The sequence below is a fragment of the Melospiza georgiana genome, chromosome 8, assembly GCF_028018845.1.
Source record: "Melospiza georgiana isolate bMelGeo1 chromosome 8, bMelGeo1.pri, whole genome shotgun sequence".
In the NCBI taxonomy this organism is placed as follows: domain Eukaryota; kingdom Metazoa; phylum Chordata; class Aves; order Passeriformes; family Passerellidae; genus Melospiza; species Melospiza georgiana.
Window position 1 is genome coordinate 669,768 of NC_080437.1, and position 15,686 is coordinate 685,453.

At 54.5% G+C, this 15,686-nt stretch overlaps 1 protein-coding gene across 1 annotated transcript in view; it reads left to right on the plus strand.

The window, feature by feature from the left end:
• CDH23 (cadherin related 23) overlaps positions 1-15,686 on the plus strand; it is a 217,816-nt gene that overhangs the window by 164,564 nt on the left and 37,566 nt on the right. Inside the window, exons 28-37 of the mRNA XM_058029323.1 lie at positions 1,516-1,576; positions 2,406-2,554; positions 4,583-4,718; positions 6,025-6,413; positions 6,509-6,610; positions 7,126-7,128; positions 7,915-8,064; positions 8,845-8,973; positions 9,086-9,214; positions 11,516-11,743. Of these exons, the coding sequence (XP_057885306.1) occupies positions 1,516-1,576; positions 2,406-2,554; positions 4,583-4,718; positions 6,025-6,413; positions 6,509-6,610; positions 7,126-7,128; positions 7,915-8,064; positions 8,845-8,973; positions 9,086-9,214; positions 11,516-11,743 (1,476 nt within the window). The remainder of the gene's footprint in view (positions 1-1,515; positions 1,577-2,405; positions 2,555-4,582; positions 4,719-6,024; positions 6,414-6,508; positions 6,611-7,125; positions 7,129-7,914; positions 8,065-8,844; positions 8,974-9,085; positions 9,215-11,515; positions 11,744-15,686) is intronic.

Below are 15,686 nucleotides of genomic sequence, written 5' to 3' on the forward strand. Positions count from 1 at the left end.
CGCTAACAAAGGATTAACCCTTAAAAGCAGCAGCCTGTTGCATATTCCTACACCTCATACATGGTGCATAAATTCCATTCAAACACAGGATTCTGTCTGGGCAGTGTCAGCTTCTTCCTCTGAATCTTAACAGTGCCTTCGAGGCAGGAAGAAGTTCGTTTCTCCTGATAAGAGGGCAATAAATTCTCTTTCTCTGAAAGATTCAGGTGTCCCGGGGCTGCTATCTCACTGCAAGTCCTTTCTTTAAAAAAAGTATCCTACATAGCACAATTTCTATTTTAACATTTTTTATAACCTAAAACAGTATTTAACACACTGCTTAAGAGAACTAATACAGCATTACTTTCTAACACAACACATATAATATTCATTTTAATGTTTGCAAAAAGCCAATCATAAAATACATGCATTTTTCACAACGTGTGGACACAGGGATGAGAAATCCGGATAGAGGTCAGTATTTTCCAAGTTTTCTGCTGACACAGGGGGAAGGGAGCAAGAGCAGTTCAAGGTACCTCAAAACCACATTTCAGAGGAGCATCTCTGACTCCTGCAAGCTGTGAGGGGCTGGGGGTGAATGTCCTCACTGTTCCCCCTGCATGTGCATCCTTTGCAGCAACCCTTCCTCTTCCCTGCATAAATCTGGGAGCAAACCTTCCTGGGAAAAAGAAACTGCTGGGTAGCATTGTGGCAATAGGCAGAAGATGCCTGGCAGAGGGAAGCAGGGAGAGAATGAAGGCTCAGGCATTCCCTGCATCCTCGCCCTGGTGATTTGTGAGCAGCCACACTGTGGCTGAGCTGTGGGTGCTCTGTGGGGAGTGGGTTTTGCCAAGAAAAGATGCAGGGGCTCGGTGCCAGCTGGGCTGGCAGCCCTGGCCCTGCTGGTCACTGCCAGGCCCCGCTTCCCAGCTGCTGGCTGGGGTTTGGTGAGGGCACTGCAGTCTGGTTCAGTGACACCAGAGGGGAGCCCTGCCTTGGTTTTCCCAGGGCGAATGGCAGAGCCGGTCCCTGCCGTGCACCAGAGCCTGGGGCTGCTCCCCCCTGCTCAGGGGCTCACAGGGACGCTCAGGGCTGGCTGCTTTCACATTTCCTTTGGCAGCTTTTCTGTGTGCTGCCGCTTGGGTGACTCTCCGGGATGCCGTGGGCTGCGTGCCCACCAGGCACAGGAGCAGCTGATCCCAGCCAGGCTCCATCCCTGGTGGCAGCACCACTGGGACAAGCATTGGGATGCAGGGTAGGATTGAGGGAGGCTCCTCCTCCAGCACACAGACCCATGGGATTTGTGGGGTGGTCCTGAGGCTCAGCTCCCACCTCAATCCAGCAGCCAGGGGCTCCTGAGCCCACTGTCCCTGCTGCCCAGTGCTGAGGGCAGAGTAACTTAACTTTGCTCTGTATTTGGTAAGCTCCCCAGCTCGGGTGGAGGAGAAGGATGTCCAGCTTTGGCAGGGTAGGAGGACTTGTCCCAGTCCAGAATTCTCTGCCCTTGACCTCTACTCCTCTGCTTTTCTCCGGCAGGTGAAAGCCACGGACGCGGACGAAGGCATTAACGGGAGAGTGTGGTACAGGATTGTCAAGGGTGAGTCCAGGTGCCCCTTTCTGCATCAGGGAGTTTGTCTACCCAGCCTCAGGAGGCTGAGCTCGCCATCCTTTTGCACTTTGGAGCCCACAGAACCATTTCTCCCAGCCCTAAGCAAAATTCAGCTTTAGGGCTCATTGCTGGACAATGATTTTTCATGGATGGACAGCTAGATAGAATCCTAAAATCACAGAATGGTTTGGGTGGGAAGGGACCTTAAAGTTCACCTCATTCCAGCCCCCTGCCATGGGCAGGGACACCTTCCACTACCCCAGTGTGCTCCATGGCCTTGGACACTTCCAGGCATGGAGCGGCCAAACTCCTCTGGGCAGCCTGTGCCAGGGCCTCACCACCCTCACAGGGAAGGATATCATTCCAATATCCCATCTTTCCCTGCCCTCTTTCAGTCTGAAGCCATTGCCATGGTCCTGTCACTCCAGGCCCTTGTCCCAGGTCCCTCTCCAGCCCTTTTGGAGCCTCTTTAGGCACTGGAAGGGGCTCAAAGGTCTCCCCAGAGAACAGCAGAACAGCTTTCCCAGCCTGCATCCAGAGCACAGCTGCTCCAGCCCCCAGAGCATCTTTGTGGCCTCCTATGGGCTCACTCCAACACACCCACATTTTTCTTATTTGATGCCATTCTCTAGCTCCTCCTGGCCTGACCCAGGGCCAAACACTGATGCAGCTGAATCTGATGTAACCAGAGGTGATGGGGCTGAAGTTTTGCTCGATAATCTCCCTCCAAAGAGGCTCCCAGAGAGGGCTCAGTGTGTCCCCAGGACGGGTGTGGGCACAGTGGGCAACATCCCTCTCGTTTTTTCCCCATTTCCAGGAAACGAGCACAACCACTTCCGCATCAACCCCAGCACGGGGCTGGTGATGCGGGGCGTGCGGCACCTGGACAGGGAGCAGAACTCCTCCCACGTGCTGGAGGTGGAGGCCTACAACACGGAGCAGGGGCCCATGAGGAGCTCCGTGCGGGTGAGGAGCTCACAGCCGATTGCGCAAAACGCTCGCGAGCTTGGTCCTTCCCAGCAGCTGGACAGGAAATTAGAAAGATCTGGCGTGGGAAGTCTCTGGGGGCTGCTCGTGGCTAGAGAAGAGGTTGTTGGTGGGGGGTTGTTTGATTTTTCTTTTTTCCTGTGGTGTTTTGGTGCTGTTACACTGCTGAGGCGTGCGGCAGTCGCTCGGAGCGAGTCCTGCTTGCTCAGCGAGATGCGGCTCTGCTGCTGGGAAGAAAAGCTGAGCCTCGGCCTGCTGAAAACCCTGTGTCCTGGCCAGGCACCATTTAAACAATCCAGAACCCAGTGGTGACAGTTGTCAGCTGCAGCACAGCCGCTTCCCACAGCTCCCACAAGCCCAGCCCTCCATCTATTCTTAGACCGAGTGCTGGGGTGGGCTCTGGATGAGTGTGAGGTGCCCCCAGTGCCAGCAGCAAGCAGAAAACCAGGAGAAAGAAATGTGTTCCCTGGGGAAACAGCACTGAATTTGGAGCAAAAATTTCCCAGCGAGTCTCTCTGTTGCGAGGTCTTCAGGGGTTTGATCAGGGGATCCCAGAGGATGGAGGAATTGATGTACCCAGGGTGCCTCCTCCCCAGCAGGGAAAGGCTGACTCACTCTGACCCACAGGGTCTGAAGGTTTAAATCAGATTTAAACATCACAGGCTTAAATTTGTGATGTTAAACCCTTTATGTTCATTCTCCATCCCATGGTGTTTGTAGAAGAGGTGTCTTGGTTTGGAAAGACAGGTGCCTGCTAAGGAAGGCAGGAGCCTCCCCTGAAATGGAAAATGTAAACCCTCCCCACCCTTCCCAATTGCTATGAATTTTAAATTAAGGGGCTCTCAGGCAAAAAATATGGGAGCAGGAAATAACAGTTCTTTAATAGAGAAAGGAAAAAAAAGGATAAAATAAGCAATGCAGAACAACACTGAAAGAGCCAAAAGCCAACCTGACACCCTGTGGGTCAGGGTGTTGGTGGCAGTCCCATTGGAAATGTGGCTCAGCCCTCCTGCAGTGTCAGGGGTGGTTCTGTTGGAGCAGGGGGATCTGTAGAGAAGGATGGATTCTTCCTCTGAAGATCCACTGGAAGGAGAGACAGCTGCTGTTCCTCTGGGGAATCCCGTGGAGAAAGCCGTGCTGGTGTCTCAAAACCTCTGGATTGTATCTGGGCAGCAATGCTTGGCTCCTCCCCCTGGATTATATCTGGGTACAAATGCTTGGCTCCTCCCTCTGGATTATATCTGGGTAGCAATGCTTGGCTCCTCCCCCTGGATTATATCTGGGTAGCAATGCTTGGCACCTCCCCCTGGATTATATCTGGGTAGCAATGCTTGGCTCCTCCCTCTGGATTATATCTGGGTAGCAATGCTTGGCTCCTCCCCCTGGATTATATCTGGGTAGCAATGCTTGGCTCCTCCCTCTGGGCGGAGCATCTCCCAATGGGTTGTTATAGCTCTTATCAGTCATGCAGTGACATTCAATAGCTGTTATCAGGGAGGTGTGATTGTAGTCACTCAAAGAGAGAGATAAGGCAAACTGCCCACTTGACAAAGGTAATCTGCCATACAGATGGGAATTGAAAACATCTTGCATTGCAATTTTCAACAAGAGGTTATCACAGGATCATGGAATGGGTTGAGTGGGAAGGGACCATCAATCCCCCCTACTTCCAACCCCTCTACCATTGTCAGGTTCACCTCCACTAGCCCAGGTTGCTCTGAGCCATGTCCAGCCTGGCTTTGAACACTGAAATGTTTCTCTGTGATGTTAAACCCTTTGTGCTCACTCTCTATCCTGTGGTGTTTGTAGAAGAGGTTATCACAGGATCATGGAATGAGTTGAGTTGCAATCTCTTCTGCCATTGTCAGGGACACCTCCACTGGCCCAGGCTGCTCTGAGCCCTGTCCAGCCTGGCTTTGAGCACCGAAACGTTTCTCCGTGAGCACCATGAAGGGTTGATTCCCCAGTCTCACCCAGTTCACGTGTGGTTTCTCCGGGGCTCCCCAGGTGATCGTGTACGTGGAGGACGTCAACGACGAGGTGCCGGTGTTCACGCAGCGCCAGTACAGCCGCCTGGGGCTGCGGGAGACGGCGGGGATCGGCACCTCCGTGGCCGTGGTGCGCGCCACCGACCGGGACACAGGTGGGAAACGCCCAGTGTGGGGAGGGCAGTGAGATATCAGCCACTGCACAGATCCTTATAGCCCCGCAGAGCTGGCTTTGCCCCCGAGCAAGGCAGCATGGGCTGGATAGCTCAGGACACTCCTGGGGACAGAGTATTCAAATCCTGTTTTTGCAGAGTGTGGGAATCCACAAAATCAGAGGGTTTTGGGAAAGCTGCAAAAGGCAGGCCTCAGAGACAGCAGAACAGTGATTAGAGCTAAACAGCAGCTATGAGATTGGTCAGCAGAAAAATTATTTAAACTGTAGAAAAGCAAGGACAAATACAATGGTCTGTGTATTAATGCTTGTCTAGAATAACTCTCTAAGCTACAGAAAAGTTTATCCAGCAAGATATTAGAAAGTTCTAAGCTTCATAATGGAGCTCTGTGCACTGTGTTTTAAGGCTCACAAGCAGGTATTTTATTTGAAATAAGCAAGCATTGTTTAACCAAAGGTACGTGTGCTTATGGTGGTTGGATAGAACTACTGTCAATGTGCTTTGGCTTTGTGTGACTGGCCAAAAAACTTATAAAGTGAATTGTAACATTAAGTTCTTGGTCTGCTGCCTGGGATGTGAGCTGGTGGCATCTTCCCATTGTCATAACCAGTTAATAAGGGTGATGCTGGAAAATCAAACAGCTCAAGGCACGTTCCACAGCAGCCCCGTCCTGTTTGTGATTTGTAAATAGCCCCCGGCCGGCAACAAGTGTCCGAATACCCAGGCCACTCATAGCCGTGGCTACCTTAAGCAAGCTTAGTGGATATCAGCTCTTTAGTGATTATCAGCTCTTAGGATTCCCAGATCTTTGCTTGCTTGCTAAGGTGCCTGGTGGGCTAGAAGGAGAAAGAGATGACAGAGAAGAAGAAATCATCCTGGGGGTTCCACAGCAATGGTTTATTGAGGGGATCTGAGAAGGGTTCCAGCGATGGCTGTTCTTCTGCTGAATGGGCTAAAACAGCCCATTTTTATAGGGTACAGAGGGATCCAAACTTGTCCAGTAGTAGGGGTTAAAGGAAAGTGGCCTATGGGGTTACAGAGATAAGCTAGGGTCCGAGAGGCAGAAGACAGGAGCTTATTTTGCTATCTCATCATGTCTCAGCAATTCCTGCCTTTAAGTGTCAGCCCTCCACGGAGCCCTAGCCAATTCCATAGAGTCTGCTACAGATCCTGGCTTGGCTGGGCTGAAATCCCGTGGGATGGGCTCTGCTGGGACGAGGCATCAGTGGTGTTGCCTCCTGGGGGTGCTTGGTGCAGCCAGCGCCGCCAGCTCCTGCTCCCTCCCCAGGGCCCGGGGGCCTGGTGAGCTACAGGATCGTGTCGGGCGCCGAGGGGAAGTTCGAGATCGACGAGAGCACGGGGCTCATCACCACCATCGACTACCTGGACTACGAGACCAAAACCAGCTACCTGATGAACGTCTCTGCCACGGACCAGGCGCCGCCCCACAACCAGGGCTTCTGCAGCGTGTACGTCAGCCTGCTGAACGAGCTGGACGAGGCCGTGCAGTTCTCCAACAGCAGCTACGAGGCCGTGATCATGGAGAACATCCCGCTGGGCTCCGAGGTGCTCCGCGTCCAGGCACGCTCCATCGACAACCTCAACCAGATCACCTACAAGTTCGACCCCAACACCAACCCCCAGGCGCTCTCCCTCTTCAAAATCAATGGGATCACGGTGAGCAGCCACAGCACAGCCCCTCCCGGCCTGTTTGGGCACGGTGAGCTTTGGGTTTGGTGACCAAAACCAAAGCTGCTGCTCATGCTCGGCAGGGAGTCATCACGGTCAAAGGCCAGGTGGACCGGGAGAAAGGGGATTTCTACACCTTGACAGTGGTGGCTGATGATGGAGGACCAAAGATTGACTCCACAGTGGTGAGTGGCTTCTCCCAGTTTCCCTACCATCCCCTGTCCTCCTCAGACCACCTCCCTCTCCCAGGACAGCCTGTTTTAGCTGAGCTTTCTGCTCCAGCTCCCAGAGCCCAGAAACCCTGCTAAAACAGTTTTGAAGAGGTAAAATTAGGGACATTTAAATATCCACAGCGGTTTTTGTTTCAGAGGGTTATATTTAACAGTTTCACAGGCAGCCAAGCAGGGGGTGATTTGCATTTCTCTGCCGGCTGCAGGGCCAGCCCATGGGTGCTTACAGCTCTGCTCTCCACACAGCACCTTGTCTGAACCTCTCCCGGGGTGAGGGGCAGATGTGCCAGCCTCAGCTAGGAAAAAACAAAGGGATGCCCCAACACTGGAGCCTCCAAATCGCTGCAGAGGAGTACCCATGACCCCTGGCACTGCTGTGGTAGGATGCAGGGCTAACCCACACTTCCTCATCCCTCGCTAACTCCTCGCTGTTTGTGTTCTCTGTTTTTCCCTCTTCTTTCCTCCAACAGAAGGTAAGCCTGCTGGAGACCAGAATCGCTGCCAGGGCGCACACTGAGCTGCAAGGAGGGACGGGGGTGGATGTCCCAGCAGCACCAGCCCCTCTGCCACCCCCAGGACGCGGGGCAGCCCCGTGAGCCCCTCTGCTGCTGCCCAGCAGGATCCCTGATCGGGCTCCCTGATCCGGCGCTCGGCACAGCAGCTGCCGGATCTGCTGCAGCGGCTGAACGAGCTCTCCCTGCGCCTGGCTCTGTGTTGTGAATCCAGCAGCAACAATGAGTGAATCACCCCAGGGCTCGCAGCTCTCTCCCCAGCTTCCTCCCGGGATGTTGTCGCACTCAGCCCGGCCGCACCTGGGAGCTTGGGGCACCCATAAATAAATCCCCGGGAACAGAGAGGCTCTTCCTCTCTCATCTCTGTGCTGCCCTGCAGCGCTTGGATTGCAAACTCGATGAGAGCATTTCCTCTGCCTAACTGTGGCCAAGGTCCCCTTCAAGCATCTCGTGCTCATGTGCCCTTGTCCAGGAGGGAGCTCAGGTCTCTCCACACCCAGCTTGCCCTGGCTGAGTTAAACACACTCAGCTCTGCCTTCTTTGTGCCTGTTGAGCTTTAGAGCAAATCCTGCCTGACCCTGCTGCTGTGAGCATGGATGAAATCACTGCTAGTGAAAAATTTAGCAGGAAAGAGTCACCCTGCAGCAGCCCAAGCTGCTCTGTTCCTGGCTATTTGGAGGATAAACACCAGAGGGTGGGCAGGGGTCTGGCTCCTGTCCATGCCCTGAGCCCCGTGCCCCCTCACAGGTGACCATCACAGTCCTGGATGAGAATGACAACAGCCCCCAGTTCGACATCACCTCTGACTCGTCTGTCAGCGTGGCTGAGGACATTGCCGTGGGCAAGAGGGTGGCCCTGGTGCTGGCCCGAGACCCAGATGCAGGCAGCAATGGCCAGGTAGGGAGGGAGACACTTGGATGATGCTCTTAGACGTGTGGGGTTTTCCTGTGCAGGGCCAGGAGTTGTTCTCAATGATCCCTTCCAGCTTCTGTGAGGCTGTGTGTGGTGTTTCACTGACACAGAAATGCCCCTGCCAGCACCCTGCCAACCCCTTCCCTCTGCATCCCTGTGAGAGCAAACTCTGGCCATTAATGCCAGGTTTTGGGGGTGTTGTGCAGTAAGTGCCAAGACTCCAACAGTATTAAGGATATTGCCGTGTTATCTATTTAATTCATGTTCAGAGCAGGTTGAACAGAATTTCTGTTTTGATTTTCCCCATAATGGGACTATCCAAAAAGGCAAGGCAGCAGGAGAGGCAAAGCATTGTCCTTGGGCTGTCTGGGGCAAAGAGCTCTGTGGGACCAGTGTCAAAAGGAGCCCTGCAATCTGAAAACCAGCTGTGGCCTGTCCCACTGTGGGGACCAGCAGCAAAGCCCTTGGCAGGCCGAGCAGGAAGCTCTCTGACATTTGTTATTTTCATTACCCTGCAGACGAGCATTAATGAGGTCCCATCACCCTTAATAACAGAAATTGCTGGCAGCATGGGAGCTGCCAGGGGGTTGGCCCTGTTTGCTTTGGGGTGGCTGCAATAACCCAGCACACCTGTGGGTCCCACTACATGGGACCTTTTCAAAAGCTGGGGGGATGCTGGATTTACTTTTGCAGGGTCTCCTTCCCCTTCCTCCTCCTCAGCATCACCCTGCCTGCCCTGGTTTTGTTTCCCTGTGGTGATTCCAGGTGACTTTCTCTCTGGCGTCGGGGAATATCGGCCGTGCTTTCGAGATCCGCACCACCAACGGCACCTACGGCGAGGTGTTCGTGGCGCGGCCGCTGGACCGGGAGCTGCTGGACCACTACACCCTACGGGTCAGCACCAAACCACCCCTCACCCTGTGCTCTGAGCACCGAGGCTGCTTGCTTGGAGCTGTCAGCTTCAAAACAGCCCTTTCTCCCCTCGGAAATCCACCCCTGACTGCAGATCCAAGCGTCCGACGGCGGCGTTCCCCCGCGGAGGAAGGAGCACGTTCTGCGGGTGAACATCCTGGATGTCAATGACAACCCCCCTGTCATCGACAGCCCCTTCGGCTACAACGTCAGCGTGAGCGAGGTGAGCACACAGCTCCTCCCCTTCCACCCTCCCAGGGGCAGCTCTGACCACAAGGCAGGTGGGGACAGCGCAGTGTCCCTTGCAAGCATCACCTGGGGTCATTTAAGGCTTGGTGACCCCATGCAAACCTCAACTTTGGCCATTTGATGGTTGGTGTCCCCTTGCAAACCTCACCTTGGGTCATTTAAGGGTTGTTGATCCCATCCAAACCTCATCTTTGTCCATTTGATGGTTGGCAGCCCCTTGCAAACCTCACCTTGGGTCATTTAACGGTAGTTGATCCCATGCAAACCTCATCTTTGGCCATTTGATGGTTGGCATCCTCTTGCAAACCTCACCTTGGGTCGGGTTGTTGACCCCATGCAAAGCTCATCTTTGGCCATTTGATGGTTGGTGTCCCCTTGCAAACCTCACCTTGGGTCGGGTTGTTGACCCCATGCAAACCTCATCTTTGGCCATTTGATGGTTGGTGTCCCCTTGCAAACCTCACCTTGGGTCATTTAAGCGTTAGTGGCCCATGCAAACCTCATCTTTGGTCATCTGATGGTTGGCATCCCCATGCAAATGTCACCTTGGGTCGTTTAAAGGTTTTTGACCCCTTGCCATCCCCACCATGGGTGTTATAAGGGCTGGTGACCCCTTGGAAGCCCTCACTGGTGATGTCCTCCTCGTTTTGGGTGAGGAAAAAGCTCTGTGAGCAACTGAAGCCCCTGAGGCTGCAGGGAGCAGCCGGAAGGAGAAGTGGCCACACGCCCATGGAAATGCCACCAAAGTGACACAAGAGACGGTGCTGTGCAGAATAAGAATGGCTTTCAGGAAGCAGCTTAGCAAGGGCCAGATAATTAAGCAATAAAACACAATCAGGCATGAGAAAAGACAACTTATTTCCTGACAGTTTAATTCCTGGACTGAGGCAGGGGGGAAATCTCAATTTGGTGATGAAAAATGAAATATGAGTAATAGCCAGTGCCACTTAGCTGTGAGGAACTGCTGCTCGTGATTTATAGCTTAGCATTAAGGATATTGCCCTGTTAAGGTTTTCTTATCTATTTAATACATGTTCATAGCAGGTTGAAGAACAGAATTTCTGTTTTGATTTTCCCCATAATGGGACTATCCAAAAATAATTAGCTGAGCTCTGGGTCCATTACACGGCCTTCACCTCTGCTCACACTGCGGGTTTTATGCTCTTCCAGGCTGTGTGAGACTAGATAAGACCCAATGTGCAGCTTTCTGCTGAGCTGCCGGGTGTTGGGGCAGTGAGTTTGGAGCCTCAAGCACATCAGTGCCCTCTCTATATTAGAATTACATTATTAATTAATACTGGAATTTACCAATATAGCAGGCGGGACGTGGCTTGGCTTGCCCGGCCTCGCTGCTGAAACAAATAGCGGCACTGTGGTGTTTCACCCCAGAGACTCTTTTTGCTGGCTGGGTGTGTGGTGTTTCACCCCAGAGACTCTTTTTGCTGGCTGGGTGTGTGGTGTTTCACCCCAGAGACTCTTTTTGTTGGCTGGGTGTGTGGTGTTTCACCCCACAGACACTTAGGGCTGGCTGGGTGCTGCAGCTGGGCACGTGGGGACAAGTCCAGGCTGCAGGAGCTCTGGTGGTGCTGGGATGGAGCTTCCCCCCATAACAGTGTTATGGCACTTTCCCCCATAACAGCTTTCCCCCATAACTCCTCAGGTTTCCCTCTGTGGAGAAGCTTTAAGGCAATGGTGAAGGAAAGGAGTCGGTACTGTTGGAGGGTTTGGATCCAGAGCTTTATTCTGGCCCACAGGCCTCTGAATCCAGAGCAGAAGCAATCCAGAACTCCCTGACCCCATGGCTGCTGTTCCTTTTACCAGGGGGAGAGGGGGTGGGAAGGGGTAGGGAGCCACCGACCAGGTACAGGAGAGGAGGTCTCAAGGGACAAAGGACTCAAAAGAGCTGGGAGAGGACTGGGAAGTCCTCACTTGGGAGTGGTGATCTGGGATGCCCAGGACAGCAAGGGAGCAGGGAAGACTGGCCAAGAGGAATCTCTTGGGAGCTGGAAATTTGGGAACAAAAGGCCCAATGCCCCCCAGGGGTAGAGGGCATCCTTTGAATCGGCCAATCACTCAACGCCCTTCCTAGAATTCCAGGATTGACAGTGCTGGTAGGGGCCAGGGTGTGGAAAGGAGGGATGACTGACACACCTGGGAGGGAACAATCAGGGGAGGAACGCAGGGTTCTGAGGCAAACCATGAACTCGCACCGTGGCAAATGAGGCGTTCTATCCGCGACGAGGCCGGTGGGGTTTACGCGGCGTTATCCCCGCAGAACGTGGGCGGCGGCACGGCCGTGGCCCAGGTGCGCGCCACCGACCGCGACGCCGGCCTCAACAGCGTCCTCTCCTACTACATCACGCGCGGCAACGAGGACCTGACCTTCCGCATGGACCGCGTCACCGGCGAGATCGCCACGCGGCCCTCGCCGCCCGACCGCGAGCGCCAGAGCTCCTACTGCCTCGTGGTCACCGTGGAGGACGAGGGCACGCCCTCCCTGTCGGTGAGACGCCAAAACGGGCTCTGGGGCAGGACGGGCTGGGCAGCGCCGGGGGAGCGAGCTGGGCAAAGAGTGTGGGGCAGGGAAGGGGGGAGAAAAGGCACAGGGTGTGGTGTTCTAAGGACTGGAGCGAGATTGGCATCAAGTGTGGGGTGTGAAAGGGGAGAAAAGGCACAGGGTGTGATGTTTGGGGACTGGAGTGAGTTTAGCACTTAGTTTGGGGTGTGAAACGGGGGAAAAGGCAGAAGGTGTGGTATTTCAGGGACTGGAGTGAGTTTGGCACTTAGTTTGGGGCATAAAAGGGAAGAAAAGGCACAGGGTGGGATGTTCTAGGGACTGCAGTGAGCTTGGCACTCTGTGGGATGTGAAAGGGGAGAAAAGGCACAGCGTGTGGTGTTTTGGGGACTGGAGTGAGTTTAGCATTGAGTACGGGATGTGAAACGGGGGAAAAGGCACAGGGTGTGATGTTTTGGGGACTGGAGTGAGTTTAGCACTTAGTTTGGGGTGTGAGAGGGGAGAAAAGGCCCAGGGTGTGATGTTTGGGGACTGGAGTGAGTTTAGCATTGAGTATGGGGTGTGAAACGGGGGGAAAAGGCACAGGGTGTGATGTTTTGGGGACTGGAGCCAGCTTGGCATCAAGTGTGGCACGTGAAAGGGGAGAAAAGGCCCAGGGTGTTGTGTTTGGGGACTGGAGTGAGATTGGCACTTAGTTTGGGGTGTGAAAGGGGAGAAAAGGCACAGGGTGTGATGTTTTGGGGACTGGAGTGAGTTTAGCACTTAGTTTGGGGTGTGAAAGGGGAGAAAAGGCACAGGGTGTGGTGTTTCAGAGACTGGAGTGAGCTTGGCATCGAGTGTGGCACGTGAAAGGGGAGAAAAGGCACAGGGTGGGAGGTTTCAGGGACTGGAGTGAGCTTGGCATTGAGTGTGGAGTGTGAAAGGGGTGTGATGTTTGGGGACTGGAGCAAGCTTGGCACTCAGTTTGGGGTGTGAAAGGGGAGAAAAGGCACAGGGTGTGATGTTTTGGGGACTGGAGCGAGCTTGGCATCAAGTGTGGCATGTGAAAGGGGAGAAAAGGCACAGGGTGGGATGTTCTAGGGACTGGAGTGAGCTTGGCATCAAGTGTGGCGTGTGAAAGGGGAGAGAAGGAACAGGGTGTGGTGTTCTGGGGACTCAGGGCCCAAACCTGCTGTGCACAGATTTGGTTTTGTCTCCTTTGATGCTTAGTTGTGCAGGACCTTCCCTCACAGTCGTTCAGCAGGCCTCATCTCCATCTCCAAACGCAAAAAGTGTGAGCATCCCTGTGGGGAGGTGTGCTGGAGTGTCTGGAGCAGCAGCCCAGCCTCAGCTCCATTCCCCATTGCTGTGCACGTCTGCTGAGGGCCTTGGGAATGAGAAGAGCTCTGGTGATTTTGATGAGGGCCTGGAGTGCCAGGACAAGGGGGAATGGATTCAGACTGAGAGGGGGATGATATGAGACCCCACCCATCATCCCATGGTCTGGGGAAGTGACTGTTTTGCTTGGGTCCCTGTTTGTGCCTCTGAGGATGGCTCAAAAAGTCAAAAGAGCAAACACCATGCTGGGCATTTTCCAGCACTGAGTCCCTTCCAACCCCAGGTCTCTGTGGAGAGGTGAGTGAGCACCCGCGGGCACAAATGGTGAGAGGAGCTGACGCCTCGTGTGACACTCTGCCATCCTTCCTGTCCCCACCTCCACCTGCTATCTCTCACCATCTCTGCTCTGCCTACAGAGCTGTGCCTGCAGAGCCCTGCTCTACATTCTGATGAATCAGGTGGCAGCCAGCAGTGCAAACTGTGGCTGTGATTCTCACCTCAGGCTTTGCACTCTCAGCTCCTCCCTCCCGCTTGGTTCGCACTCCAGCCTCTGCACCACCCTCTTTTCCATGAGTTGCACTGTCACTGAGGCTCAAACCCAGCTAAGTCACTTCCCCAGAGAGAGAGAGGGCTGTGCTGTGGCTGCAGCACACCGTGCCACCAGCTCCTCCGTGTCCCTGTCACCGAGGATGCGGGACACTGCTCCTGGAGTGCTGAGCTGGCAAATCCCATTGCCACGGCAATGGCTGCTCCCCTTGCCGGTGCCAGCAGGGACAAGTGGCACAGCTCATCCCTCCCTGCTGCCCAGGCACTGTCCCCACAGGCTCTGCTGTGTGCCCCCCGTGTCACGAGCACACGTTCTGCCAGCAGCAGCAATCCAAAGCCAGCCACACAAAGTGCCCAGTGACCCAATTCCTGAGTGGGGAGAGGAGTTGTGGCTCCTCTCAGGGCTCAGGGACACTCAGCTCTTGTCAAAGGCGTGTTGCTGGGTGCCTGCTGGCCTCATGCCTGCCTGGGGAAACGATGTCTGTCAGGGCCTTGCTGCCTGCCAGAAACTGGGGCTTTCACAGGGCGCTCCAGGCTGGTGCAACAATGCACAAAAGGGGGTGATTGTCTGTGATTTGTACATCCATCCGCCCATCCATCCAAGGTTTGGCCTTGTCTGCGTGGGAGAGGCAGAGGAGACAGAGCTGGGAGAGGACTGGGAAGTCCTCACTTGGGAGAGGTGATCTGGGATGCCCAGATCATTGTTTGTAATTTGTACATCCATCCATCCATCCATCCATCCATCCATCCATCCATCCATCCATCCATCCATCCATCCACCCAAAGTTTGGCCTTGTCTGCGTGGGAGAGGCAGAGGAGACAGAGCTGGGAGAGGACTGGGAAGTCCTCACTTGGAAATCGTGATCTGGGATGCCCAGGACAGCAAGGGAGCAGGGAAGACTGGCCAAGAGGAATCTCTTGGGAGCTGGAAATGTGGGAACAAAAGGATAAAATATTTTCATTTAAAAAAGCATTGCGGGAGGAAAAACACCTTCGCAAGCTGGTGAGCTGCAGCTGGAAGGTGTGTGGGAATTGCAGGAGCCACCTGGGCTCTGTCTGACCCTGGGGCACCTCCCCAAGGGCTGGCCCTGCCCCAGAGTGGTCAGGATGCTTCCTGCAGGAAAATCTCTGCCCAAGGAAGGTGCAGCAGCCCTGAGCACTGGGACAGGATCCTGTGGCACCCACAGCCCCAGGCACTACAAGGCAGGGTGGATCCTCACTGCCCAGAAGTTGTCTTGCAGCTGGGTCACCTTTACCATGAGCACGTGTGTCATCTTCTCCATGGAACTGGGGGCTGAGGTGGAGGACCAGCACCCCTGTGCCAGGACTCTTGCTCCAGCATGCATGGAAGCCTGGGAAGCTGTTTCTCCTCTCTCCCAGAAACTTTAGTTTTCCTTCTGGAGGGAAATCTGATGCCACTCAGTGCCGCAACATGCCCCACCAGAGCCTCTGGCAGAGCTCAGCTCAGCCTGCAGCACCAGGGATCCCAAAAAAGGGGGTTCCTGCCACACAGAGCCAAACCTGTTTCCAGCAAAGCTCGGTTCTGTCATCAGGCAGTGCATTCCTTGGGGAGCACAGCCACTTGGAGAGGGTTGCAAAGCCGTTAGGACCTGCAGGCAGGCAAAACCCCGGCGTGATTCCAGCTGGAGCTGCTGAGACAGGGAGAAGGAACTGCTGGAGGCAGCAGCCAGCTGCTGGATTGCCCTGCAGAGCCAGGAAGGGGCTGAGCTGTGGGTGGCAGTGAAGCACAAGCCCGAGCTCAGGAACTTCCATCCATGGTACATGGGGGTGTGGGTGCTGGTTTCTCCTTCATCCCTGAACCCCTCTGTGGGTTCTCCTTCATCCCTGAACCATGTGGGTGCTGTCTCCTTCATCCCTGAACCACCCTGTGGGTGCTGGTTTCTCCTTCATCCCTGAACCCCTCCGTGGGTTCTCCTTCCTCCCTGAACCATTTGGGTGCTATCTCCTTCATCCCTGAACCACCCTGTGGGTGCTGGCTTCTCCTTCATCCTTGAACCCATCTGTGGGCTCTCCTTCATCCCTGAACCACCTTCTGGGTGCTGGCTTC